Source organism: Bactrocera tryoni, chromosome 3 (genome assembly GCF_016617805.1).
Source record: "Bactrocera tryoni isolate S06 chromosome 3, CSIRO_BtryS06_freeze2, whole genome shotgun sequence".
In the NCBI taxonomy this organism is placed as follows: Eukaryota; Metazoa; Arthropoda; class Insecta; order Diptera; family Tephritidae; genus Bactrocera; species Bactrocera tryoni.
In genome coordinates, this window is record NC_052501.1 from 12,028,030 (window position 1) to 12,056,010 (window position 27,981).

The window sequence follows — 27,981 nt, forward strand, 5'->3', positions numbered from 1 at the left end:
GCATAAATAAAGAATACACAAGCGTGGTTGCCGTAATAAAAGTGCCATTTCTGCGTAAAAAATGCTTTAAGCAAAAACTGTGGCGGCAGCAGAAGAAAATAAACGTTCTTTTGTTGTGTTTTGCTTAAATTTATTCTTTGCTTTGGCTTGCGATCGTAAAATTGCTTAATTTTCCATTGTCATCTGACAGGTGACTTTGTTTAAAATGCTTTTTGGTTGCGAAAATCTCACTCGTAAGTGCTAAGTTATGTTAGTCTTTGGCAGTTCGTGAAATATTTATATTCTTATTTAATAAACAAATTTATGGTGATTTCCCGTGGCGATCGGTAGCGAATTGCGTATGAAACTGATTTATGGAGTCGTTAAAAATGCTTCGCATATACTTTTTTAATGTAAACACATCTGAACGGCAAAGAATCCATCTGTATATTTGCTCAAATCCGCAATTAGACTTTTGGTATCATTTCAAATCTGGTTTCGAGACGTTATTTTCCAAGAAACAAAACCGACAGAGCTGATAAACATTCAGGCAACTTCTCTGCTCTCCTTGAATTTTTGATTCCGAACCTCGATCTATCCTGAAAAGATTTTCTCAAGTTGGAAAACCGATAAGGTGACGTTGAACATTAATTGTTTGTACCATTATATTATAATGGGTGATACAAGTAGAGGTAATTTTTTCAATAACCTTTTTTTGACATATCACGCCTGCGTCGTTTCAAGCTGTCATGTTATTTTGGTTCAGTATTATTTGGAATTCCATCAAGGAAAGACTTACGCATGAACAACGTTTACAAATTGTTTAACTTAATTACGTAAATTCCCGTTCTGTAAAAAATGTGTTTCGAGCGCTTCTCCCAACTTAAGGACAACATAATCGGCCTACTGAGCGTACTATTCGCAACACCATCACCCATCTCGAGCCCCAGCATTCATTATTCGACCGAATAGATAACGACCAGCAGAGAGTACACGAAGAATCGATTCGGCGCCGTTCGCAGCAAATCGGACGTCGAGATCTTAAATTAAAAGCATACAAAATACAGCTGGTGCTCGAATTTCGCCAGCGACATCACTTCGTTCTATTGACTTTTGAAAAGTTCCAAGACTATTCGATGTTTTCGAGCCAAATTTTGTTCATCGATGAAGCCCATTTCTGGCTCAATGGGTATGTAAATAAGCATATTGCCGCATATGGGACGAAGACAGAAAAAACAGTTGGGTTTGGTTTGTGGGCCGGTAGAATCCATATTTCTTCAAAAGACATGCCGATGAGAACGTAACCGTCAATGGCGACCGTTATCGGGTCATGATAACCGACTATTGAAACTCGTGATCTCGGCGACATTTGGTTTCAACAAGATGGCGCCAGAGAACACTTCGGTGAGCAGATAATTTCACGTTTTGGGCCGGTCGATTGGCCACCAAGATCATGTGATATCAAATTGTCAGACTTTTTCATGTGGGGATATGTAAAGTCTTAAGTCTATGCGGACAATCATGAGATTAAAGCTTAAAATTTTTAGTCCTCATTCCAACCAGTTTGAACATTTCCCCGTTTTGCTATTATCGACGTGGCAGAAATAAAAATTATTATCGATTCCTTACGATTACATATGTATACGCGACTGTCATCGGATTGAATAGCATGTTTTGGTAGATTTGGAGAACACTCCACTTGTCTTCCTGCACTTCCGAAATAATTTTGCGAAATTATGTCAAGTTGAACGTCGCTGACTGAATACAAATCCCGGTTTATTCCGATTTCTTCACATTTTCCAACATTTGATGACATCTTCTGATATATCATATACTTTTATTTTAATCTATGTATATGTAAATGTATTTTTCAGCGTCCATCCAAGCCCTATTAATTTCTTAGAGAGTAGGATGCAAGAAAAGTGACATTAATCAGCTGTTCTCGAGAAAAAATATAGTTCTCACTGCATTACATACTCTCTAGACGGAAATCACCAAAACATATTTTAACTTTTTTGGGAAAGATAATTCATTATTTATTGCACTCATTATATTTAATTCCAATTAACATAGATAATTTTCGTAAACACATAAATTAAAATCGACAAAACAAAAGCAGGAACCAACAAAGCGCCAATGACAAATTCGACAAAACAAAATCCATAAATATTTCCACAATCGCCACATGCCACATGCAAACGACTCATCGATCAATGTGTCGGCCGAAAGCAAGAGGCGCATTTCCATTATAGAGATTTATTGACGGAGATCTTCAATATAAGCGGCAGTTTTATTTGCATTTTTCACATATTACACGTAATCGAAAAATTCATGTCAACAAAATGTGTATTTGTATCGTTATATGTGTTTATGTGGCAACATGCCCACTGCGTGCCCTCCGACCGAGTGAGTGACAAATGGAAGCAAGTCAAACCCATCATCACTGAAGATCACGCCATCGCGCTAGCATGTATGTGTTTACGTGTGTGGATGATGAGAAGGAAAATTAGTTTGTAGGAAGTAAGAAAAATATGCAAACGATCTTGCTATGCGCTCTAGTTACTTCCTCATCAGTTCAGCGCAGCGAGTGGCTGCCGCGTGGGTGGATGCCCATCGCGATGGATGGATCTGCAGACGAGCGCATTAGCGCGCCATACACACTCACACACTTAGGCTAATGCACAAGTTGTTATGAGTTGGTGGCCTCACAGTCTTCTTGCTGGCTGATTGTTGGCATGGTTCAGTGAATGAAAAGGCGCTCAGCTCCCTCCAGGCACTTTTATTGTGACAGTCAGGGAAGCTGGCGGACAGACAGGTCGTTAAAATGACACACACGCACGCTTACAAGGCAGCGCTGCGTGCAATGAGGCGATGATAGCGTTTCGTGCTGCTCATAAAATTCACCTCCCCCTCACTGGTACCAGTTTTCATACAACTACGCGTGTCTGTGGTCTAGGTTCGCTGTGAGGCCCATGGCCCATTGTTGTCGGTTGTGCCAGCTCGTCTGTGCGGCAAGCAAATGAAATTTGTTTGCGGGGGTGTCTATTCATTCACTTACTTGTCGTTTGTGCTCGCAGACGATCGCATAGCCGCAACGGAGTTAATTCGTTGACATTCATATTTAATAAATTACTAGAATTCTTTACATTAACAGGCAGTGGCGCGTAGTGGCATGTGGCAACATGTGTGTGCTGTGGGGGCGCGCTGTTCTAAATGGGATGCTGTAGCGTGTCAAACAAACATACTTACGTACATCGATATCTGTGTGTCACATATGGTTTTGCTTAGAATGTTTTGTTAGAGGCAAACATGTAGAGTTCTAAGCGCCGAGACAGCCACTTCCATACCCACATATTCATTGTAAACCGCATCCATATGTATGTAAGTTGATTTTCCAGCAATTTTATTTATAAATCGCTTAATTTGTAATTGTAAATTATCTTTTAAGTGGCTTATTTGTACACCCAATGACATTTCACAGTTGTCGAACTTTTGACTTTTGTTGCTTGGGATCTGTAACAGCGCTCAGACGTATGTATTATGTATGTATGTATTAATATTAACATTGTGCAGACCAAAGCTAAGAGTTGTCTAATTTTATGATTACTCAATTATATTAATTTATTTTGTTTTGAAAACGATATTTTATGGAATATCAGTTTAAAATTTTTTTGTTATCAATGAAAAATTAATTGAAAGTGTTATGGGGAAGCCTATAATCCTTTATATGTAGTTTTTCATTTATCTTGAGGAGCAAATTGTAACAAGAGTAGACGCACTACTATCTAATTTTCACTTCAGTAATCAGTATCATATTTACTGTAGTAGTCTAGAAAACCAAAGCTTCAACTCAGGAAAATCTAAGCAGGTGAGGCGTTAAGTATATTTGAAAAATTATAATTACACTCAGTCCTTTTTTTACACGATCTCTTTTTACGCTATTTCACTTTAACGCGGTTATTTTTGCAGCGCAAATTCCTTTTTTTTACGCGAATTTCTCACTTTAACGCGATTGCTTTTTTTCGTTTTTTGCTTGGTCTAAAACTTTCAGCAGAATTGGAAAATTATTTTGTAGCAAATGATACCGATGCCGAACGTGCACGAATTTTTCAAAAAGAATTGAGTCTCTGCATGTTAAGATATAAAGAACTACATCGGAATTTATTGGGTCCAAAAAGAAGCTTTCAAACAAAATTAACTGAATTTATGGTGCAAACTCAGTCGGAGATGCTAAGTCAATCAGAACATCAATCCATAGTTCTTACTATTGATTCTGATACAAATTCTAGTGATATCAGTGCCGGCCATCAAAATAAGCGGCTAAGAATAATTTCCACTACGGATAATGACAGTGATTTAACGGTATTCAACGGTTTTTTCAATAAATCTACCTATTTTCTATTTTCTTCTCTTTTATATATGGTTTTTGTTTTGTATTTTTTATTTTGTTATGAATGAATAAATCATAAGTCTGAAATTTTAAACTTTTTGTATTGTTTTTGAATATTTTTTTGCGCGTATATTTTGTTATACGCGATATTTTTTATATTCGGAACCAATTTGTCAGTTAATATTGGAAAACTAACCATTTTTACGCGCTTTTTTTTACGCGATTAGTGGCAGAACCAATAATCGCGTAAAAAAAGGACTGAGTGTATATTCGGTATAATTTTAACCTCTAAAAGTCGAAATTACTGAATCGATTTATAGAGAATACAAAACCAAATAGCAAAATTCTCAAAAGTTTTAAGACTTCTGTGAAATAAGATTGGGTCATAAGCGAATTGAAGTGAAAGCTTTAAAATAAAACTACCATAGTAAAATAAGCTTGAGAATAATTTTTCTCTTTCGTGAAAAATTCTGATAAATTAATAATCTCTAGACGGACGGAAATGTAACGGTAAAACTTAGCCTCTCTCTTTATTTACCATATTTATAATGATTTGATTTGGGTCAAATATGCACCGTCTTGCTCGATAACTAATTTGCATGCAATTTCATAATGTCTATCTCATGGTTTTATGAAATATTTTGCCTCCCATCGTGGCAAAATGCCAGGGCAATCGATTTTAAAAAAGTCCTTGAGGCAATTTTCACCAGCAAAATCATTCACCATATACGGAGACTTTTAGTAATCACTTGGTGTCACGTTCACACTATAAGGTGTACACATAAAAACCTTCTAACTAAGCTCCAAAGCTTCTGTTGATTCATTATCTATTGTATGGCCTGCCCTCAAGCAAACATTTCCAATCCTATTGGCCAAAGCTGGTCTCTTCTGGGCGATTATTTATTTAAGACGGTCCAAATACTTTAGACGCCAGGAAACCCCCGCCAAAACCCTATTAAAACTGCAGTAATCTGTAATCTATTTTATTTCAGGCTTTTAAATATTCTTAGAATATACATATGAAGTATTTCCTTAAGGGGGTACTCTCATGTGAACGCATACATATTACCACTTTTTAGGAAAATTTTTTTATGCGACAACAAAATTCAATCATTTTAATTTTTTAATATATTTCTATTTGTATTTTGAAATGTGCAAACAAAATGTTTTTTTTTTTCATTTTTTACATTTTTAATATTTTTTTTTTTTAATCAAAGTTGTCCCCAACAAAAAAAGTAGTTCACTGGTCATGGTGATAGCGGCTGTTCATGTTGTCGTTTTTGAAATAAAAAAATCGAATGGATTATTATTCAAAAATTAAATAAACAATTCTAGTAGGGACGATAACTATAAATGAGTAGAAGAACATATGTAAATTTTAAAGCAATCGGTTGAATACTTTTTTTTTAGGACCGTGACAGTTTCAGAAAATGATGATTCCAGAAAAATTCAGACTAGTCATGGCGCCTGGTAGATAGTTGCTTACGACACGTTGGCGACTACATATGAGCTGTAACTTATCAAATACTATGAAATTCGGTCTGAATTTTTCACAGCATGTTTTCTATAGGTTTTACTGTCAAAATAAAAAAAAATCGATTTTTCGAAGTGATTACATGAGAGTACCCCTTAATACTTTTTGAAACTCGATTTTTCCTATCGCATATGAAGCAAACGAGCAGTGCCTCTTTAACTGTTAAATGAATCAGTGCTCACAAGTTCTTGTAGCAAAGGCACACACCACGTGGCTTACCACAGGGGACTTGAAAATTTAATATTTTTTGAACATTTTATATTCTAAAAATGTATTGCATATAAATGCCCTTACCTTCGTTTGATTGTGCATATATGCCAAGACTTTATATAAAGGTGATTCCTTTTTAAGTCTTAAAATGAGTGAAACTTTATTTATTTGATATAACTTCGAAGATAAAGCGTGTTTTGCTTCTAAAATTGCAAAAGTTAACCTCAAAAACGTCTGCTCTGATACTACCGTGAATGGAAAATTCTGTATTAAGCTAAGACACACATCTCTTATAGACGACATATTCAGCGTGTGTCTTTTTGGCGCCTAAAATTATGCTGCAAGCACATTTTTTATAAGACTAACAACGGCATAAGGAACTCCTCTTCGTTTAAAAAATGTGATATAAAAGTGAATATTAAAAAAAAAATGTATTATATTTTATAATTTTTTTATTGAAAGCAATTTGACTTCAACAAACTTCTTTCTTCGACTTAATTAGTACTTTATAATAATTATAATATTTCATATTGTTAGTTTGTTGCTGTTAAGTGATCGAATATCGATATATGTAATCGCAGTTTTATGTTGTTGCAAAAATACTCTTTTGTATATAGGCTCTTATGTATTACTTATATAAATTGTGAATTTTCAAACTTATAGACTTTTACATACATATACAAATAAAATAGACAAAAATCTGAAAAGTTTAGATGTAAAGAAATAAATTAAAATTACAACAAATATGTATGTATATATGAGTATAGAAATTGTTGAAAGCTAGCAAAAATCCTTCGTTAACATAAATAATTACATGAATGTTTGAGTACAATTGCAAGAGCGGAGGAAGTAGACTATAAAAAAATTAACGATAGTTACAAATACAGATTGTAGATATGTATGTAAATACTGCATTATGCTGGTATATTTGCGGTGTTATATTTGCTTTGTTCCGGACTGTGTTGAAATGAAACTTTGTTGCCGGTTGTTGTTGTTGTAGCTTTATTGTCATTTTCGACGTTGTGTTTTGATTCGTTGTTGTAGTTGTAGCAATGTATTGCTGTTCACTTTTGCTGTTGTTTTTTACTTGCAACAAAATGTTGCAAAGATATGTGGCATGCAACAGGTTGTGGCACAAATGAAAAATTATTATGTACTATATATGTATGCAAGATATGCAGAATTCTTTCGCTGAATTTTCCATATTGCTTTTCATTAATTTTTATACTCTCGCAACATGTTGCAACAGAGTAAAATTTTTTTTTGTGGACACACATATATGTAAATATTGGAACGCAGCTCAACGCGATTTAATCATTACTTTTGTTTTGACACAGATTAATTTCATTTATTTGTGTTGTTTTTGTATATGGTATATTTGTATTTAAGCGTAATCACGTGCACTATCCAGTTTTCTCATCTGTATTTTAAGAAAGGTGAGACACGTTTTAATAGACAAAAATCTATGATATAAATAAATAAGATAAGCGAATTAAGCAAATGAGATCAGCAGTTAAAGGAGTATGCACAAAAGTATGTTTATGTATGTTTGTATGTGTTATGAAGGTGTTATGATTTTGCATTTGTAAGTATTATGTATAATATATATTTACATATTTATGTAGTATGTGATATGTTGCTAGATGCTGTGCTTAGTATTTTGAAGTTTTTATGCGCGTTTTGTGTGGTAGCAGCATATACATAAGCGCTTATAACAGTATAGTAATAAATATATATATATGTATATTTTCGGAATTCCAGCATTCGATTGTTCGGCTCACATTATATATATTATATACATGATGGCATGTTATATAATCTAAGCATGCTTTATATATCATTTCAACCGCCATTAATTAAGCACGCAGCGTTTATTAAATTTTCTACTCAACTCTTCGCTTATCCGCTCAATCAAACACTGGAAATTCATCTTTTATGTTTTTATTTGTATTTTTGGTGATTTGTTTTTTGGTTTTTAGTAGAAATCTGAGTCTTTCCAGGTTTTAACAACGCTCACCTCACGCTCATCAGCGTGTGTCCGATATTTCTCGGACACCTCAATCACTTTAACGCTGGTCTGCAGCAGTGGCTTCTCCAGCACTTGTGTGTAGATGAGCGCAGCCGCGATGCCGCCCAGTATGGGGCCAACCCAGTACACCCAGTGTGCGTCCCAATTGTCGACAGCGAAGGCAGTGCCCAAAGTACGTGCCGGATTCATGCTGGCACCGGTATAACGAATGGTGCCCAAGTGACCGAGTGTCACGGAGAGACCGATAGCGAGTGGGGCGGTGTAGCGGGAGTCTGTAATGCAGAGAATATATGTTATATAACTTAAATTCATTATAGTGCTCAGTAAAAGTTGAGTTATTTTCGTATTTGTTGCCAAAATTGAAAAAATAAAATAAAATATGTATAAAAAAAAGTTAATTTAGGGGAGGTACATCTCAGAAGTATTAACACAGTCGAAGACATGGATTGATTGTTGTACCAAGTATCGAAAGTTGATGAGTATAAGCCCTAACCTCAAATTAAAACAAAAAACTGAATCCACCTCACCTGGCTTATGCGCATCACAAGCGCCAAATACGGTTAGCACCAACACTAGACCCAAAAAGAATTCAATACCGAGACCCTGTAGCTCGGTAATATTTGGGGATAGATGTGTGTGACCCAAGCCATTGTAGTACACCTCATCGATGAGGGTCTGAAAAACAGCGTAAGAATCATTTATAATAAAATTAAGCACATATTTACAAGACATATTTTTGTAGCATCAAAAAACGAAGCAAAATATACTCACACGAATGGCTGCCGTGCCGGCGATGGAGCCCAAACATTGGAATATGATGTAGAGCACGGCACGCAAAACGCTTACACGTCCCGCTACTAGCAAACCAACTGTGACGGCAGGATTTACGTGACCACCGCTGATATTGCCAATAACCTGAAAATATTGAAAATTATAAAGATTTATAATTGAGGGGGTGAATATTTAAATGCTAGTTAGAAGTACTATATACTTTTATAGTAAGAGTGTGCATACTTATTTATAATCAGCACTAATATTTACTAACTGCTAATAATATTAAGTAATTATAGTGCTTGTTCATAGACACGCTTTTACTTTGGTTTTGTAAATAAATAAAGGCACACACATGTACATATAATATTTGTACTTGTGATTTTGCAATTCATATAGTTAAACCTTGCAATTCACTCGTCGCTCATTATCACTTAAATACATTTTAATGTCTAAATTCTACTACTACTACTATTACTACTGCTACTGAAAATCGTGGCATTCTAAGTTCTGATTTATGGGGAAATGCAACAAAATTTATCTGAGAAACTAATTTTCCGCCAAATATATTATTTATAATGTATATATATAAATTTATACTACAGGTATATTCGTATATATTTACTTATTCGCGCAGTAATTTTCGTTGTCGCCGAAATGGACCGCAGCTAATTTTGGCGACCGGCGAAGGGAACAAATTACAACAGACATTGAAAATATGTATATAATATATACATATTTACGTATGTACATACTCGTAGTATATGCAGACTTTATGAGAAACAACGTCAAAATATACAAGTTTTTATTTCAATATTTCTAGTCATCAACACTTGCAAGTAAATTTGCAAGAAAAAAGTTGGAACTAAAAAACAAAATTCCTAAATGTATCTCTCCAACAATTTGCATAAAGTTTGATGCCACTAAAAAAGGAATATAGAAATGTGAATTGTATTTTTGAGCTAGATTTTTCAGCGTGAAATCCGAATTCCTTTGTGATTGGTAGACTAAATAAATTTTTTCGAGAGATGAAGTTAGAATTTAAAGAGTTATTTCTCTGTTTTTCGAATTTCGAAATCGAAATATTTAACCTCAAAGTTCGAAATTAAAGTGTTATTTCTCTATTTTGAGAGTTTCGGAATAGAAATATTTGACTTCGAAGTTCGAAGATCTGTAATATGAGGAATATTCTACCGAAAAATTCAGTAGAAATTGCTTCGTAGTTCAAATTTAAGGAGTTATTTCTAAATTTTCGAATTTCGAAATAGAAAGATTAGACTTCGAAGTTCGAAAATTAGTAAACTGGGGAATACTCAACTTGAAAATTCAGTAAAAATTACGAAATTAAAGAGTTATTTCTCTATTTTTCGAAATCGAAATATATGACTTCGAAGTTCGAAGATCAGTAAAACGAGGAATACTCAATTTGAAAATTCAGAAAAATAGCTTTGAAGTTTGAAATTAAAGAGTTATTTTTCGAATTTCGAAGTCGAAATATTTGATTTCGAAGCTAGAAAAATTCGAAATTCAGAAAAATGAAGAATACTCAACTTTAAAATTCTGAGGAAATTGCTTAGAATTAGGATCTTAACTTGCTTTTCGAAAAAATGTTAGGAAAAGAATGTTTAAGAACTATCAGAGTCACTTTTCGCAGTCTAACCACAAAATATATAAAGCCAAGTATGTATTGTCAGTTTTCGAAGTAAAGTAAACAAAAATTAAGCATTTTTTTCAAATGTAAGTACGTTAAAAAAATTATTTCAAGTGAAAAACTTGCAAAAGATTCCAAAAATAGTCTAACTCTTTTCGGACATATTTAGCCATATTATTGTAGTATGTAAGCCCAAAGCGGTAGCACTAACCAAATAAAATAGTCAATTTCAATTATTTATGCTGCTATTCGTAAAACAGAATTTGGAACAAGGAAAACAAGCAAACAACATAGTGTACTTATTTTTACGATGATATGTACTTGTACATACATATATACATACTAAGTAAGTATGTATAGATGTTTTGCCATACATTACAAATTTACTTTCGAGCATAGCTAGGCAGCAAACCATTTAAGGATATGCAAGTGCTTGTCGGCAAAAAAGTTCAGGCAGACCAAATTTGTACAATGTACATCTACTGTTGTTGATATGTTTTTTAATTTTTTGGATGTTTTTTAAATATTTTTTGGATATTTTTAGGAAAAAATAAAACAAACAATCAGCAGTGTCTCTTTATACGCACACACTCCTTAATATTTGCATTAATTGCCGGTTGATTGTCATCATTATTTCTAGGCTTACCGTAATCGCTATGAAAACCGCCAAGCCAAAAGCGAACGCCTTAAACGTGCCATCCTCGGGTTGGGTACACGCCCCGCATGCAAAGAAGTTCAAGAGGAAATTGCCTAAAAGTTACAAAATTGATTTTTAATGAAAACCAAATAGTGTTTAATAAAAATATAATAATAATAATAATCATATAAAAATATTTTATATGTAGAACCATTTACTTTTAATAAAAAAAATATTTAAAATATAAAATATATATATTTTTTTAATAAATAAAATAAAATAAAATAACTATATTAAAATTAAAAAAATTATATTAAAAAAAATATATTTTTTAATAAATAAAATAAAAAAATAATTGTATTAAAAAAATGTATTTTAATTAAAAATTTTTTTAATACATCAGTGTTGATAAAATATTTTTTTTTATTACATTTTATTATATAAAATTAAAATAATCGCAATTTTTAAGATCTTTAAGCCACATTTACCTAAAAATTCCGCTATGAGCGCCTGCCAAAGGCGATGCGTCTTTGACTTCAGCTCATCTATGCCCAGTGAGTATTCAAATTTAGCTGGCATGGCTGGTTATTCGCTTCAACGAAATGCTATTTTGTAGGTAGTTAACTTCCGGCAGTGATTTTCTCTTACTGTAATTAAAAAAATAAATAGATTATATAAAAATTTATGTAAAAAATAAAAATTGAAAAAAATTAAAAAAATAAACAATTTTACATGTTTATGTATTTGTAAACAATTGTTAAACTGATAATAATGTTCTGCATAAGCGCTTCCTAATGAGTCGTTAATATGCATAACTCAAAAAGCGCTACTTAAAATGGCAAACAAACTAATAAAGAAGTGTTGTTCGGCTGTGCTTTCATTATACACTATACACACATACATGCATACATGCAAATAAAAACACACGTTGAGTTTGTTTATAATTTTCTATGCATTGCCTATCACCAAACTTGTATGCACAAACTTTTATTGCCGTGTTAATTACTAAGACGAGACTATTTGACGCCTTCAATACATATTGACATATCGACAGACGAGCGTTTACGGCAACGCTTATAACCAGGCGTGACTTACATTTTGTGGTTCAGCTACCGATATCTAAATAGGCAACTGCCGATCGGCTGAATATTTTATGCAAAACACTGTCCCTGTCAACAATTCGTAGGCGTGTCAATTTTGTCACTTTGTTGGTCCGCTATGATTTGGCGTAGGACAGTCTGCACGACATAAAATCGCACATAAACACTTTTTCGCCCACTTGCCCATTCATATTTATTGCATTCAACGACTTTTGCGGATGTGTCGTCTTCCAACACTCGTGCCAGTTGTGCGAGTTTAGCTGCAGAAATGCATAAATTTCTTTTTGCTTTTGCAAATGTGTCTAAATTTTACAGTTCACTTTGATTTGCATGCACAATTTTCACTCGACAAGGTTGCTGTTCATTGCAGTTGATCGTCGCACATCAAAAGTACAGTTAATAGTAAGTAGCAAAAGTGAATTTCACTGCATACACTGCACTCAGTAGACTTGAAAAGTGATTTTTCTACGAGTAACAATTTTTATGAGTGGCTCGTAAAAATATTAATTTTAAATTGTAAGCATTTTTTTTTGCACCAAAAATTATACAACTTTTTCAAAAGAGTTTGGTTAGGAATGGGCAGTATTGGCGTTTGGATTTTTTTTAAATCAAATATGATAACCCTACTTCAATATAAAGAAAAATGGAAGTATTGTTTAATATTGAGTTTCTTGATAAGTTTGGTTTCGGATTGAAAAATTGTCTCTTTTAAAGAGTTTTCAACAACCTTTTTTAACCTTAGTATCAGAAAAAGTTTCTACTTACAAAAGTCTGGATTTTATCAGAAAATACGTTTAATTTCCTATTTAACTAGATAACAGTATTTCAAAGCTTCGACAAAGACATTACCCGAAATGCAAATCCTCAATGCGGAATCGGCATCTTTTCCCAAACATAGAAGCATCTTAACTCTTTCTCTCAGGCATATCTGCTAGAATTTATAAAAGTTCCAAAAGCTTTCTAGTGTAACGAAAGAGGGTATGGGTACGAGTAGTTACCGCCTATGCAGATATGTACTCTTATAGCGAAACGCAATGAAAGTATGATGAAGTTCACCTGCTAACCGGCGAAACATGAGTGAATAAAAAATAATTTTCTGATGTTATTGATGGATGAAAATTAATTAATATTTAAACAAGAACCACTTAAGACTACCACTCAGAAGGGTCATTCGTTAATAGTAACAAATTGACTACGAAAGTTGGGTATTATTAATAAACATAGTCAATGGCTTCAAAACGTCTAATTCGGGTGAAGTTACTTTCAATCTTTTCTTTCACTTTCAATCGCATAACAGCAAAACACAAATTATATTTATATATCTCCTAGAGTAAGGTTAGAACTAGGTTAGATTCAATGTCTAATCCTCAAGATTGAAATCATCTTGAACTACTAATAAAGTCCTTTATGAAGCTAAAAATTCTGTCATCAGATATTATAAGTCTAATACAAAACTTCTTATCGGTTTTATTGATCGGAACATGTCTGAAAGTATGTCCCAGAAGCCTTGATTTCTCAAAGTAGAACAATCAAGAAGGCGTGTGTTGAGATGTTTCTACTTCGCCTTCTTCCAAATACCTTCTAAAACTGGCAAACGATAAGACTCTCTAGCTTACCGCATGGGTACCGATAGGTCAATGACCGGTTACAACTCTTACAACTAGGGAAAGGCTAACATTACTGACGTTTAATAGCTTATTGGTGATCTCTTGCGACCAAAGTGATCTAATCCATTACTCGTCACCTATCAAAAATTGGAGGTCACTTTCACACATGTTCAAATTGTCTTGGCAAACTTCCTCTCGCCACAATTTCTGGGCGTCAGTGAGCACTTTTGGGACCATCTTCGCGCACACCTTGCGCATATGCAAGTGCTCTTTCAGAATGTCATGAACCACAGATTTTGTCATATATTTTTTATAGCTGGTAAGTAGTAACGCACAATAAACCCCTGCAAACAAAGTTCACAAAGTCTGTTCATTGAATTGTTGCGACAATTTTCCATAATAAAATTACTAACTTTCGAAATATTTTCATGTAAAATTATTCAAAAACTACATATAAATAAAAAAATGAATTACGTGGATCAAAAATCATTTGAACAAAAAATATTATAGTGAGATATTACAGCTCAAACATCTTAAATCAAAACAACTATGTTAAAAGACATTTTAAATGTTTAAATATGTATGCTAAAATGTTGCCAATGACCCATATAATCGTATATACCCACATTTATGTATCAACATTTACTTTTAGTATGCAATACGTGTGTGGCACAACACACAAGATTTGAGTTAATGATCTCAACTAGATTTGAATGCTGCAACAGAGTGAATTATGTCATATATTTTAATTTAAATCAACACATCAGAGGCAATTTTTCTATTTCCACACAAACTTTTTATAAGGCAGGCAACATTTTAGGCGTTACAACAACGCGGCGTCAAAACAAAACAACTTGAATTAGAAACAGAAAAAATGAAATCATCTCAAGAACATTTCATGAGCAACACAACAAAAGTGAATAACAAGAAAACAAGTTTTCCTCGCCGCAAATGTTTGGGTATTTTTAGTTTTTAACACAACTCTCGGTCAATTCTAATGACTTACAGCTCTTACATACTTACATATAAGTAAAATTAATTAACTTTTGTGTTTGTGGTCCGCATTTATACACATTTTATTTTGGTTTCTAGCTTAAATTTTATTCTTGTTGTTGTTTGTTTTTTTTTGTTGACAAAAATTTATAGGCGCAAATGTCAGCTTTATGCCATTTTTCTTTTATTTATCCGCCTCTCTTACTGTCTACCGCACTTTGGCGGCTGTGTATGTACATATGTATTCAAACTATTTACACTCAAAATTAAGCAATAATAAAAAAATATATATAAATAAACAAAAAAGTTAATTTTATAACATCATCAGCTGGAGCTTACCTCACTCATAAGCTTAATTCATTAAATCAATTTAAAGTGAGTATTTGTTTTTGTTGGCATTTTACTAAGTCATTCGCTGGTTTTTGTTCTTTTTGATATGAATGAAACCGAAACTAAAAGCCATAAAAGCGGTTTGCTGCTGATACGCTTAATATATGGGAGAAGTGGAAGTGGCAGTTGTTGTTTTGTTTACACAAATGTTGCTGACACACATCCACCGCATTTGGCGCTATTGTTTTGGGGCGCGCGTACGCATGCGCCAAAAAGGCTATTTTCCCATTTAGGCGTCAAATAAGAATGTTGAGCCAAACTTGTTAAGAGATAATAAAAATAAAATGACTATTATTCTTAATTTATAGGTTGACTAAATTTTGAGCGATCATTTCAATAAAAATAGAACTATTGGTCATAAAGTGTGGTCATTGTGGTTCAATTTGACAATTACATTAAGTCACTGTTTATGACATTAACAAATTATAAAATTATATTATATTAAGCCAGTGTTTATGATATTAACAAATAATTAAAGTAATAAGAATTTTTCGAACCAGTGGATGTAGATTGCCTTTTATATTTCAGATTTAGAGAAGAAAAAAATTTTAATCATCAAATTATCCATCGAAAAAGTTAAAAAAGAACTGTTTGAGAATCATTGTGGTGGCATCAGAGAGATAGTAGAGGATCTCTCTCTTATGGTTCGACTCAACACATTTTGGATAATTTTGGTATAAAGCGGTATGCTAGACTCATACCAAAGAAGACCTTGAAGACCCTTGAGGAGCCTACATTCACTAAGCACATCATTAATGGTAAAAAGCCGTGGATTTATGAATATGACGTTAAAACTGTCCAACAGTCTAGGTAACGGTGCTCCAAAGAGCTACTCATTTTACCAATTTATTGTGAATATACGTTATTCATCCCAAAGAGTTCTAAGGAAAAAATCGTTTGCTAACTAATTTGAAAGTTACTTTTGATTCATTTTGTTATTTAGATGATGATGGTTCTTGGATTGAAATAAAACTGAGTTATTATTCTCGTTATGAAAATGGTTAATAGTCACACTTTAAGTAAAATAATTTATTTGTTGTTGAAAATTATGATTTGTAGCTGCAGATGAAACAAATTGCTGACCTTGACTTAATAAGATAATTAGAACGAACAATTACCTCCACATATGTATGTACAAATTTTTATTATTATTCTTTCTTAGAATGGCGCAAGCTTTTGCGTTTTTACACATGATGTCATGGAATTAAATAAAGTAAGATTCAATTTGTGGGAATTTTAATCTATTAAAGAAACAAAAAATATTATTTATACATATATTGTTACGACTCCAGTTATGTCATTTGGTTCGCGTGAGTAATAGTATGGATATCCAATACAAAGTTAAGGCTATATAGAACTTTGTGTAAAAATTGGGATTGCTAGTTCATTTCCACTATAATAGTTATTTATCGCAGAGAATTTTTCCTGTTTATTGTAGTTATAGTTAACATTTCAATATTGGTCTCAAATTTGTTGAAATTTTCCAAATTCACTGACGATATTTATCGGCGAGTAAATTTCTACAAATATAGATATGTATGTATTAACTAGTATTTCCAATTAAAACAACGCTGAGGTATTCTCAAGTATCACCGACATTTTTACATGATTCATATTGCATTAGAGTAATTGTATTATCATCGATTAAATTATAGTTTCTCACCACTGCAAAGGTGGCAGAGCAAAGTGGAAATGCCATTCAAATATCTCACGTAGACAGTCAATAAAGTAAAAATATGGCAAAAATCCGAGGGTGCATACATATGTCAGATCAAATTTACATTGTTTCACCTTTTCATTGAGTCAGGCTGTCAAAGCGCGCGTAATTGTTGTAATGATCGCAATTACCACTCGTGATTAATTAGCTTCAGCGGAGGCAATACTATAAACTATGAATGAATGCACTCGAGAAAAACACTTTGCGCCGAGGCTCTAAGTGTTATAATTAAGTATATGAGGGTTTATTAAATAAAGTGGTTATTACGAAAAAATTGTAATAAGAAATTCGCGATATCGAATGAATGTGCTAAAAGCGTGTCCATTAGTGGTGTGAAGTTCATGCAGTATTACAGAGAGTCAATATTGCGGATTTTTAGCATTTTTAATTGGTGCGGAAATGTAGTTCAAACGGAAATGAGTGTACATGTTTGTACATAATTATTGTTTATTTACGGAAATTACTTTTAAAATGAAATTAAATAGTTAACATAATTAAATTTAAATATTATGGAAATTAAAAAATAAATTAAATAAATATATTTATAATATAATTATGCGAATAGTAATTAAAATTGTAATTAAGAAATGTTTAAATTGAAAGTAAAATTGAAATAAAAAACTTAAAAGTGATGTGAAAATTAAATTAAAATAAAATTTCTAATTACAACTAGAATTAATATTGTAAGACAAATAAAAATGGAAATTATGTTTAAATATAATGTTAAATTAAAATCAAAATTTTTAGATAAATTAAAAAAAAAAATAATTTAATTTGAAATTTAAACTAAAATTAAAATTATATTTAATTAAAATTAATCAATTTTTAGAAAAATTAAAATTAAAAAATAATTTAATTTGAAATTTAAACTAAAAACTAAAATTATATTTAATAAAAATTATATTAAATGTAAATTAAAATTAATATTCAGAAAAAACGATTAAAATCAAAAGTAAATTTTACATAAATAAAAAATTTTTTAATTTAAAATTAATAAATTTCAAATTGAAATGAATTAGTTTTAAATTAAAATTAAAATTAAAATAAATAATTTAATTAAAAATTACAACTAAAAGTAAAATTATATTTAATTAAAATTATATTAAAAAGTAAATTTAAATTAATATTCAGATAAAACGACTGTAATCAAAAGTAAATTTTAAATTAAAAAAATTTTAATTAATTTGAATTTAAAACTAATGCGGAGATAAAATTAAAATCAAAATTAAATTCAAAATTAAAACTAAAATTAAAACTCAAGTTAAGTTAAAAATAACTAAAAAAAGAAATTCAAACAAATTTTAAATCAAAATTAAAAAATAATTAATATTTAATACACTTTTTTTAAGTGAAGTTAAATTAAAATTAGAATACAATTAATGTTAAATTTACAATTTTCCCTAAATTTCAATTAAAATTAAAATTTAATTGTAATTAATATTGCGATTTGATTTTTAGGGCAAGAGCTAAATTCTCTTCAAATCATACTGACTACCAAGATATCGTCAATAAAATTGCAAAATATTATCTATCCCTTTTCATAAGTTTACAGGCGAAGGAAAAACGTTATAATAGAAACCACTCATATTGAAACAAAATTTGAGTTTTGGTTATAAAATGGTTATATATTGGTTACATCTGACAGCGGAAGCCGAAAATTATGATATACTATATGACGCATTGAATCGTAATCAATAAAAAACTCAATTTCCATTTTTTTGTTGTTGCGTTTTTCTGCATTTTAGATGACGTACTACTATTTAGCTACAAAACATCAAAATTTTCACCGTAAAATTAGAAATCACGGAAAATCTGACAAATCCTTATGATACATTCAATCTCAGTATTGAAAAAACACGAAATTAGTCTACTAGAACCCCGAATTAGCTCTTAGTCTTCTACTAATTGACCTTCGTGGCAGAAAAAAGGTCAATAAACTGCTCTATCCGCTTCAAAATGTTGCAATTTGTTTCACTTTCAACCAAGAGCACATTCACTGCCAGTCGTTTAATAAGTTGAAGCAATTATTTTCGCATTCACTTGCATCCACAATTCTTAGCACTGATCTCATGGCAATTATGACTGTGACTAAATATATTTTTAAAGCATTGTCAGTCTAAATTAATATGTAAATCATTCCATTTTTTGTTATTCAAATTGCATTTTAATATACTTGTTGATACTACATACATATCTACATGACCAAGAGCAATAACTTAAAAAAAAATCGTACAAAACAAAGTGAAATTAAAAACATTGAATGTGCTCAAACATGTACTAAATATAGTATGTATGTATGTGTGTACTACGCAATTTGTTTAAAAATTGCAAACACGCGATCGTAACGCACGAGTAAGTAAATTTGCTAATGAAATTTTGTATTGTATTGTTCAAAAAATGTATCGCAGAATGATAAAAATGTTGCCCCCACAAGTTAATTTGTAACAAGCAATGTAATGCTCATAAAAGTTTGTAAATACATATGTATGTGTATGTAAAAGTAAATACAGAGAATGACATATCGAAGGCCAGACTTGTTTGAGTTTCTTGTTCCCCGCTCAACGTTTTTTGTGGATAAATGTTTCAATTTTTATGATCCACAATTGAATTTGCTTTTCAATATCAATGTTTATTACATACGCTCACAAAAGTATATAAACTATGATATATATGTATGTATACATAAATATATGTATATATGGTATAATGTCATATATACATAGATATATGATATCACAGATATAATATATTTGCGAACAAAAGTAAGAGCTAAAGCAAAAATATCTTCTATACATACATATAAGTAGTTATAAATGTATATATGTACATATATACATATTTCTTTATTCTGTTTATCACTTATGAAGTAAAAAAAAGTAAAAGTATCTACTACAAAGTAATTAAGAACTATGAAGCACAACAAAAGACGTAATCGCAATTGACATTTGTGTCGCGCTTTATGAGTTTAGCTCATTGGGAAGCAGTCGCTCATTTCATATCAATTCAAGTGATGGATGTAAAAACATGGTAAATAAAGGCAAAAAAGTCGCTGCAGATAAATATTTGTTGCTTGAAGCGTAACACAGCAGTTAGATTGAGCGAATATACATACAATACACACGTAATGAAGGCGACGATGAGTTAAGCTGCGCAAGCGCACTTGTTTTATATATGTATATGCACATATTTATGAATTTAGAAAAATGTATTTTGGAGAAAGAGTTTAGCCGTAGCCTATTGAGCACGAGTAGGAGTCGAAGAAAAAGTTGTTTTCGGCCTAATTTAGATAGAGAGTACTCTTATGCCATTACATGTACAAATATGGTTTTAAAGCACTATACAGAGTGTATTAAGAGCTTATTTTTCATCACTTGGGTGGCCAAATGACATATATTTTTTACTACGAGGGAATACCTGACAGATTGTAAAAATTATAAAAAATATTGAAGATACTTTTGATAAATATATCACTGAGGACAAAAAATAGTAACACTTTTTAAAGTTGACTTCGAATTATGTCCACGACGGCTATCAATATCAACTGATGACCAACGCGTGGATAAAATAAAGGAATTGGTGCTTGAGAATCGACGCCTAATAATCAGATTCCCTAACCCCATAATTGGAATACCGGAATGATCAGTGAAAATCATTTTAAAAGAACATTTGGGCCTAAGAAAAGTGAAAGCACGATTGGTTCCAAAATCGCCAAATTTTCAACCAATATCATCCCGAAACCACCGTATTCGCCTGATTTAGCTCCATGTGCCTTTAAGCTTTTCATATTTCGTATTGCATTCAGTTCCGAGGATTGATTATGAACAACGTCTTACTATTTTTTGCCGATTACCCATAAAAAGCTGAGGATATTTGATAATGAAAATTAAACATATTTTTTCAACAATAGTAGGTCTTCTTTTCAAGGGAATCTTCAATGAGAATGAATTGAGCTGCGATGACTACTCAAAGGACACCAAAAAAACTGATAAGTAGTTTTTTGAAATGAATAGAAAGAAGTACCAATAAGAATTAGTATTGTAATAGTAGATGATTGGTAAGTAGCTCATGTCTACAACGAATTTTAAAAGTATACAAACTTATCAATGCTAAAGAGAAAATTTCATCCTCTAAAGTTTAGAGAACTTACGCTGTTACTCTAAGAAATGGCTTTTGAATAAATTAATAAATTAATAAATTAGAAATTATAATTTGCATTTGGTCTCATTAAAATTTGAAAAACTATATTGATTGTCATATTTAAATCTAAGGCCACGCTTTTCGTTTTTTTTTTGCCATTTTGAATCCCCACACAACAATTAATAGCTTTGTTTTGACAATCATCGCAATGTTTATAGGCAATTACAAATCACGTTCAATTATGTATTCATTTATTGAGTAATCGATCAGTCAATCACTTATTTTTGACAGCCGTTAAATGTCAGAAGCTTACTACCAGTACGTTCCAGTACAGTAGGTAACCACATAGGAGTTTAGTGTAAAGTGAAGTATCAAACTAGTTCATAAATATACTAGTTTATATTTAAAAATATTTGATTGAAATGAAATCAATCCGAAAAACATCAGACTTTACCATTTATAGAAAGATTTAATCATATATTATTTTATTTGATTTTACCATATTTATGTGGTATTCACTTTTGAAAACCTGAGTTTATAAAACTAAAAATTTCCATATTTTATATTATATTATTAGTTCATGAATATTATTTAATAGTTCAGATGTTGTTTTTCTTTATAAAGAAGTCATAATTTTTTACCTAGTTTGAACTAGTATAGAACTATTATATTTTTAATAGAAATCTGCCAATAGAATCATCCAATGACAATCCGAAAAACTAACTGCTTCAAAACCACTCCGTAGAGTAGTTTGTATCTGGTTGATTTGTTGGGCGGGTATTTGTTGGTATGTAAATTCAGATTCCTTATATAAATATGTATGTATATATGTATGTATGGTAAATGCGTGTCTATTTATATGGCCGCAAATATGGTTTTATGTGCGTCTAATAGCCTATATAAAATGTTTTATACGCATTTGAAAACTACTTATTGAAATGGCGACACATTTCTAGAGTTACGTAGTATTTTGCTTTTTTTTCTTACAAACATACATATAGCATATGCAAATTTTCTACATTTATAAAAGTCATCAAAACGTGACTAAAATTTCTATGAGTTAGAAAAGAAATAACAGCAAATCACACACTTTATAATTTTTTGTAAGAAAACATACAAAGGAGATTCCAACCTGTTTTCGAAGTTATTTTGAAACTATTTTTTCAAATTATTTAAGAAAAAAAATTCGAATTATCTAATTAGATTATAGAGTTATAGTTAGATTCTAGTAACCGAATCAAGGTATACATATACGCTCTGTTATGTACACAGGTCCCTAAAATGATATATTTTCATGAATTAATCTATTCGAAACTTCTATAATATCCCTGCCACTAAATGTGCATCTTCAACTTTCTTTTTGGTATTTACAAAGGAGTGATTTTCGTTCGTCATAAATCACGATTACATCAAGCTCGCAAATATAGCCTTGAGCTTACCTCAGTCTTTACGTGCTGTTATCATATGTACATACATAACCTTAAATAACTCACTTATAAAAACATAAAAGCAGTATAACCATTAACGCATTGTGACAAATTGGTAGCAAGATTGTCAAAGTTTGGAAATATGTACAAAATTTAATTGTTTATTTTTAAGTGATCGTTCAAATCGTATCGATGTAAGAAATCAATGAGATAAAAATATAAAGGTAATGGAATTAAAAACAAGTAAAAACGAGGTAGAATTACACAAGACTCCTTAAAATAACTTGGTTCCGAAATGTTCAGTTTGTATGGTAGATATATGTTATAGTGGTTCGATCTGAACAATTTCTTAGGAGCTTGGATAATTGTCTTAGATAATAATCCGTGTTAAATTTCGTGAAGATAACTCATGAAATGAAAAGGTTTTCCAAACAAGCACTTGATTCCGATCGAACAGTTTTATGACAGCTATAAGCTAAAGTGATCCGATATCGGCGGTTTCGACAAATGAGCAGCTTCTTGAAAAGGAAAGGTCGTGTGCAAAATTTCAGATCAGATCAGATCAATATTTCAAAAACTGAGGAACCAGTTCGCCTTTATACGGACAGACGGACATGGCTAAGTCAGCTCAGTTCGTCAAGCTGATCATTTATTAATATACTTTACATGATCTTCGATGCTTCCTTCTTGGTGTTACAAACGTCGTGGAAAACTTAATACTTCCTCTGAAATAAAATGATATTTTTACAAAATTGTAATACTTTCAATTAAAAATACATATCCTACTTTCATATATGTTTACATCATTTCCTCTTTCATCAAAATTATTCATACCTATACTTATATAGTATTCATATATTTATCATAGCTTCAAAAGCGAGGAAAAACCTCAACCATTTGTGGTGACATTTCTTTCTTCAATATTAGCGGTTTCTTTAAGCTCATTGCATCGTTCATTTCAGCCAAAAATAAATGTTTTATGTATCTTGTGGCATGCTAATAAAATTAGTGGTTGCTAATAAACATTTTAGCGTATCAACATATGCATATGCATATATCCATTAATATAACATTGTTCATACATATCTGGAATTAAGTTGAACTTTACAAAAAATACCACTTTAAACTGCCGCCACATCAATCCGCAATTCTACGCTTTGAACTTGCTTGCTTATTTATAAACAAATTAGTAGAGGACTGTGAAACTCATTTGTTCTCATTGAGTTCTCATTAACACTTTTACGCCTTGTAGCAACCGACAAACGACAAAGTATTAAGCAATGGATAGTGACACGCGTGACACGTTTCTCCATAGTGATAATGTCTTTATAAGAATTTAAATTTAAATTTATTTATAATGACGCCACACACATGCATACATTTATACATATATGATATGTACATATATATAAATGATAATGAAAATTTTGAATTCAATTTAATATATTGTTTGTTGTCTTTCAGAGAAGATAGAGGCATCACTAACCCTTCAAAATAATTGGAAATCATTATCATTATAAGAATTGACAGCTTCATCCATTTTAAAAGATTTTATGTTTGTCAACGTTTACGAGAGTTATTCATACTATTCGTGAGTGATTGTATATTTGATGTTTTTACTCTTAAGCACAGCTCATTTCTATCTTGCGATTTGTATACTCTCAATTATGTTTGCCACGAAAAAGCCAGGAAGAGGCATCGGAAATGCTACATAGTATAAGTGATCAGCGTGACGAGCTGAGTCAATTTAGCCATGTACGTCTGTTTGTCCGTTCGTTTGGACGAGAAATAGTACCTCAGTTCTTGATATATCTATCTGAAATTTTGCGTAGATCCATTTCTCACAAAAATCTGATTATTTGTCGAAAACGCCGATAAACTAGTCTACTAAAATCAAGTTCTTGAGTTGGATTGTTGCCCAAGACGGTGCTGCGATCGCCATGCCAAACGTTCAAATCGGATCACAAGCTGAACTATCAAATTCAAGTGCTTGTATGAAAAACTTTTTTATTTTTTTATATTTGACAACATATCTTAACAAATTTTTTGGCGTGGATTATTGTTCAACGCAACGCTACAATCTCTGAAGATATTATTCTTCCATATAAACTAACCGATCAAAATCGAGATAAATATATTTTTATACCCATTATGCTATAATATATGCATTTGTGAATGGTATTATAGCTACGTTGTAGAAGAAGTTAACGTTCTTTCCTTCTTTTACTTTCATTGGGGCAATTACTTACGCAACTCACTCACTATTGCACAATATTTACAGTTGTCTCAAAGAAGTGCCTCTGCACCTGACCGCTTTGCAGCTAGAGCAGTAGTAGTCACGCGAAATTTAAAGATAAGCTTTTATATAAAAACACAAGCGCGCACTCGTTCTTGCATATAAATATGTATGGTATATGTGTGTGTGTACAAATATATGGAGGGCCATACAATATGTACCGGCTAACAAGCTCTTAAACTGCACCTATTTGACAATAAAAATCCAATTTGTTCAACCGCAGAGATGTACGTACATATGTATGTAGGCATGTGCACAGATTAGACGTCATGCGAAACGGAAAACCATACCAGAATGATAAGAAACTCTTTAGCAATTGTACAAATACTGAATATTACTTGCAAATATGAATGGTTAAATATTGAATTAGCTTTAATAATAACGTGCGATCTAAAAATACATTTTTGGTGCGAAAATGCCTAGTTAATTAAAACATGACTTGTTTTCGGTTTAAACAACAGTTAGGCCTGTGTAGAAGCACTTGCAAATGGTAAAAAGTGAAGGATATTCTAGTAGGTTGCTATCTAAAAGACCTCAGTTCGTCCGTAAATTATTTTTTTTTCATCATTGTTTTTTTAACTTCCGCTTCAAATGAAGTTAAATCCAGCTATAATTTTTTTTATTTTCAAAAATTATTTACCTTCGTCTTGTAGATTTTGCTTTTTAGAAATTATTTACCTTGGTCTTAATTTGTCCGAAAAATTTGTGAAATATATTTTAAGTTTAGATGAAAAATAATTATGAAGATAATAATCTTTACAAAGCTATGTTTTTATTTTTCAAACAGGCCGGAATTCCCAAACCACCAAATTCTATAAGCATTTTGATAAAAATATACATACATGTATATATTGTATATATAAGGAAATTCTAGAAGCAAATTTTTTGTAAATATGTCTGCCAAAAATCCAAATTTTAGTTTTTTCTTTTTTAAAGGTTTTCACTTTAGATGATCCTGTTAGGAGTTATCTTATCAACGCGAGCTCATCTTTTTTCCGAGTGGTCACCGCAAATGGCGTCGCAATGCCCAAGTTTAAAATAGTTTTTTTTCAAAAATTTCAAAATTTCTTTGTTAATAGTGTATGATTGTAACAATAAAAAATTCTAATAAAACAATTTAATTTCTTGTATGAGAAAAAAATTGTTGAAAAAGGCTGTTTTTTTAACCGAGGAAACCCATGTAACATCTTAAATCAAACGATCAATACCGGTTTCCAACTCATTGGATGTCATTCGGTGATGAAAATCCTGAACTATTTAATTATAATCTTTCTAAATAGTTGCGGATTTGTAGGACTTTTGATTGTAGTTATTTCAACCTTTTTATCAGGCAACAATGTTCAAATTCCGATGCCTTTTTCAAATAAGACAAAGTTTTTTAGAAGTTTTTTGGTTTGGTTTGGTACGGTTTTTTGGTTACTAAAACCATTTTTTTAAAAATAATTTCGCTAAAATAAAATTTATTTCAGCAACAGGCGTTAACGGGTACACATTAAGAATTTTTTACAACTTTTAGTTATTTATTGTTTGTAATAACACATCGCTTTTGTCAATTGCAAACATTGTAAAATTTACAAAAATGCAAAATGTCTATGAACGAATTGAGCAAACGTGATTTTGTCGAAATTAAGACATGTTAAATGTTTGCGAAATTAACGACGTGTTTGCTTTTTATAAAAGCGCAACATTCCTTAGAATTGTTTCGAAGCACTTGAAATATTCTACCAAAAATACCACCGTTGTGCTTTTTATCAGCGTTAAGAGAGATTATCTAGCCAGAAAAGTACTCAAGCAACCACTTCTATGTTATTGCTTGGGATCGGCTAACAACAATTGATATGCATCTGTATTACGCGTGACAAAAATTAATAACTACTAAAATAAAACATTAATTTAGCACTTGAAAAGTCTTCAATGACATTAAAAAAAATTGAAAAAATCAATCTTAAAATTTTGATACAACAATTTGCATGGCAATAAGGAACTGTAGATCGATTAGCGGTTTATTATATGTCAGTATATACAAATATACCATAAAACATAACTGCAACGAAAATTTGTGTGAAAATAATAAAGAAAAGTAAGAAAAAGGAAAAATACTAAAATTTAAATTTTCTTAAATAATAAAAAAAATAATTCTCACTCAATATTTTTGCAGAAATTCCCACAAAATTTCACTCGTTCCACAAATATTTTTTTATCTATTTAAATTAAACTGCTTCAAGCACTTGTCGCAAATTAATTAAAATTTCAAGTTAACGGGATTTGCTTTGTACCTTTGCGACGATTATTGGCTTATTGCAGGCTTCGCAGACAACACACGCACGTCTTCACATAAAGTCTTATTGATATAAAATAAAATCGAATTTTAATACGCCGCTGCTGGAGGATTTATTCAACTAACAACACTTGTTGATCCGAAGTGAGCTGCTTGGCGTTGTGTGCGCTTTAACGTTTAAACAAATACTACACAGCAATGAAAATTCGCACAAGCCAAGCCAACGCGACAGCAACAGCAAAAGCAAAAGCACAACAACAATAAAAACTGAAAGTTAAAACGCTGGCGTCAACGGCGACGTCAGCAGCAGAGGCAGCGGCAGCGGCTATGGCAGCAAATGCCGATAGCAGATGAATAAGGTAATAACAATAACAGCAGCGATGACCACAGCTACTGGCAGCGCCAACAAGTAGCAATAATATGAAACAAACAAGAATAGCAAAAACAATATTTAAACAAAATACATAGGTGGTAGTGACAATGTCACCAACATTGTTTTTATTGTTATTGTTTTGCGAAGCCTCACATCTCCCCAAACCCCTACAAAAATCGTCCTCCTCTTTCCAAAGCCCTCCCTCCACGTTCATAAAAAGTGTATGTAATTAAAAAAGGCATGAAAAACACAATTAAAATTATGAGCAACATACAAACATGTTGTTGTAAAGCACTGTTTACTTTTGTTTTTGCAACTACTGGTGTTGACTGCTATCTTTAACACTTTTACCGCTTACATTTACTATGTGCACTTGTATGTGCTTATCATTTGTTTCTTAGGGCAACACATGCAGCAGTTGTTGTTTTGCCGCTGCTGTGATTGTTATTGTTACTCCAATCT

The 27,981-nt window shown here is 31.6% G+C and overlaps 1 protein-coding gene across 3 annotated transcripts; it reads right to left on the minus strand.

Moving 5' to 3' along the window:
• Positions 1 to 6,582: 6,582 nt before the first annotated feature.
• On the minus strand, positions 6,583 to 27,333 carry LOC120771606 (aquaporin AQPAe.a). Of its 3 annotated transcripts, none has more exons than XM_040099686.1 (7): positions 27,012 to 27,332; positions 11,690 to 11,848; positions 11,211 to 11,314; positions 8,914 to 9,057; positions 8,670 to 8,817; positions 8,131 to 8,414; positions 6,583 to 7,533 (listed from the first exon to the last, which is right to left on the minus strand). In XM_040099686.1, exons 2-7 carry the CDS (start codon positions 11,778 to 11,780, stop codon positions 7,498 to 7,500), a joined length of 807 nt encoding a protein of 268 aa, XP_039955620.1. In that variant the 5' UTR covers positions 11,781 to 11,848; positions 27,012 to 27,332; the 3' UTR covers positions 6,583 to 7,497. The 3 variants fall into 3 exon arrangements, with proteins under 3 accessions (XP_039955620.1, XP_039955621.1, XP_039955618.1); XM_040099687.1 differs by having other exon boundaries at positions 6,583 to 7,576; XM_040099684.1 differs by lacking the exon at positions 6,583 to 7,533 and having other exon boundaries at positions 8,045 to 8,414; positions 27,012 to 27,333.
• Between the last annotated feature and the right edge of the window lie 648 nt (positions 27,334 to 27,981).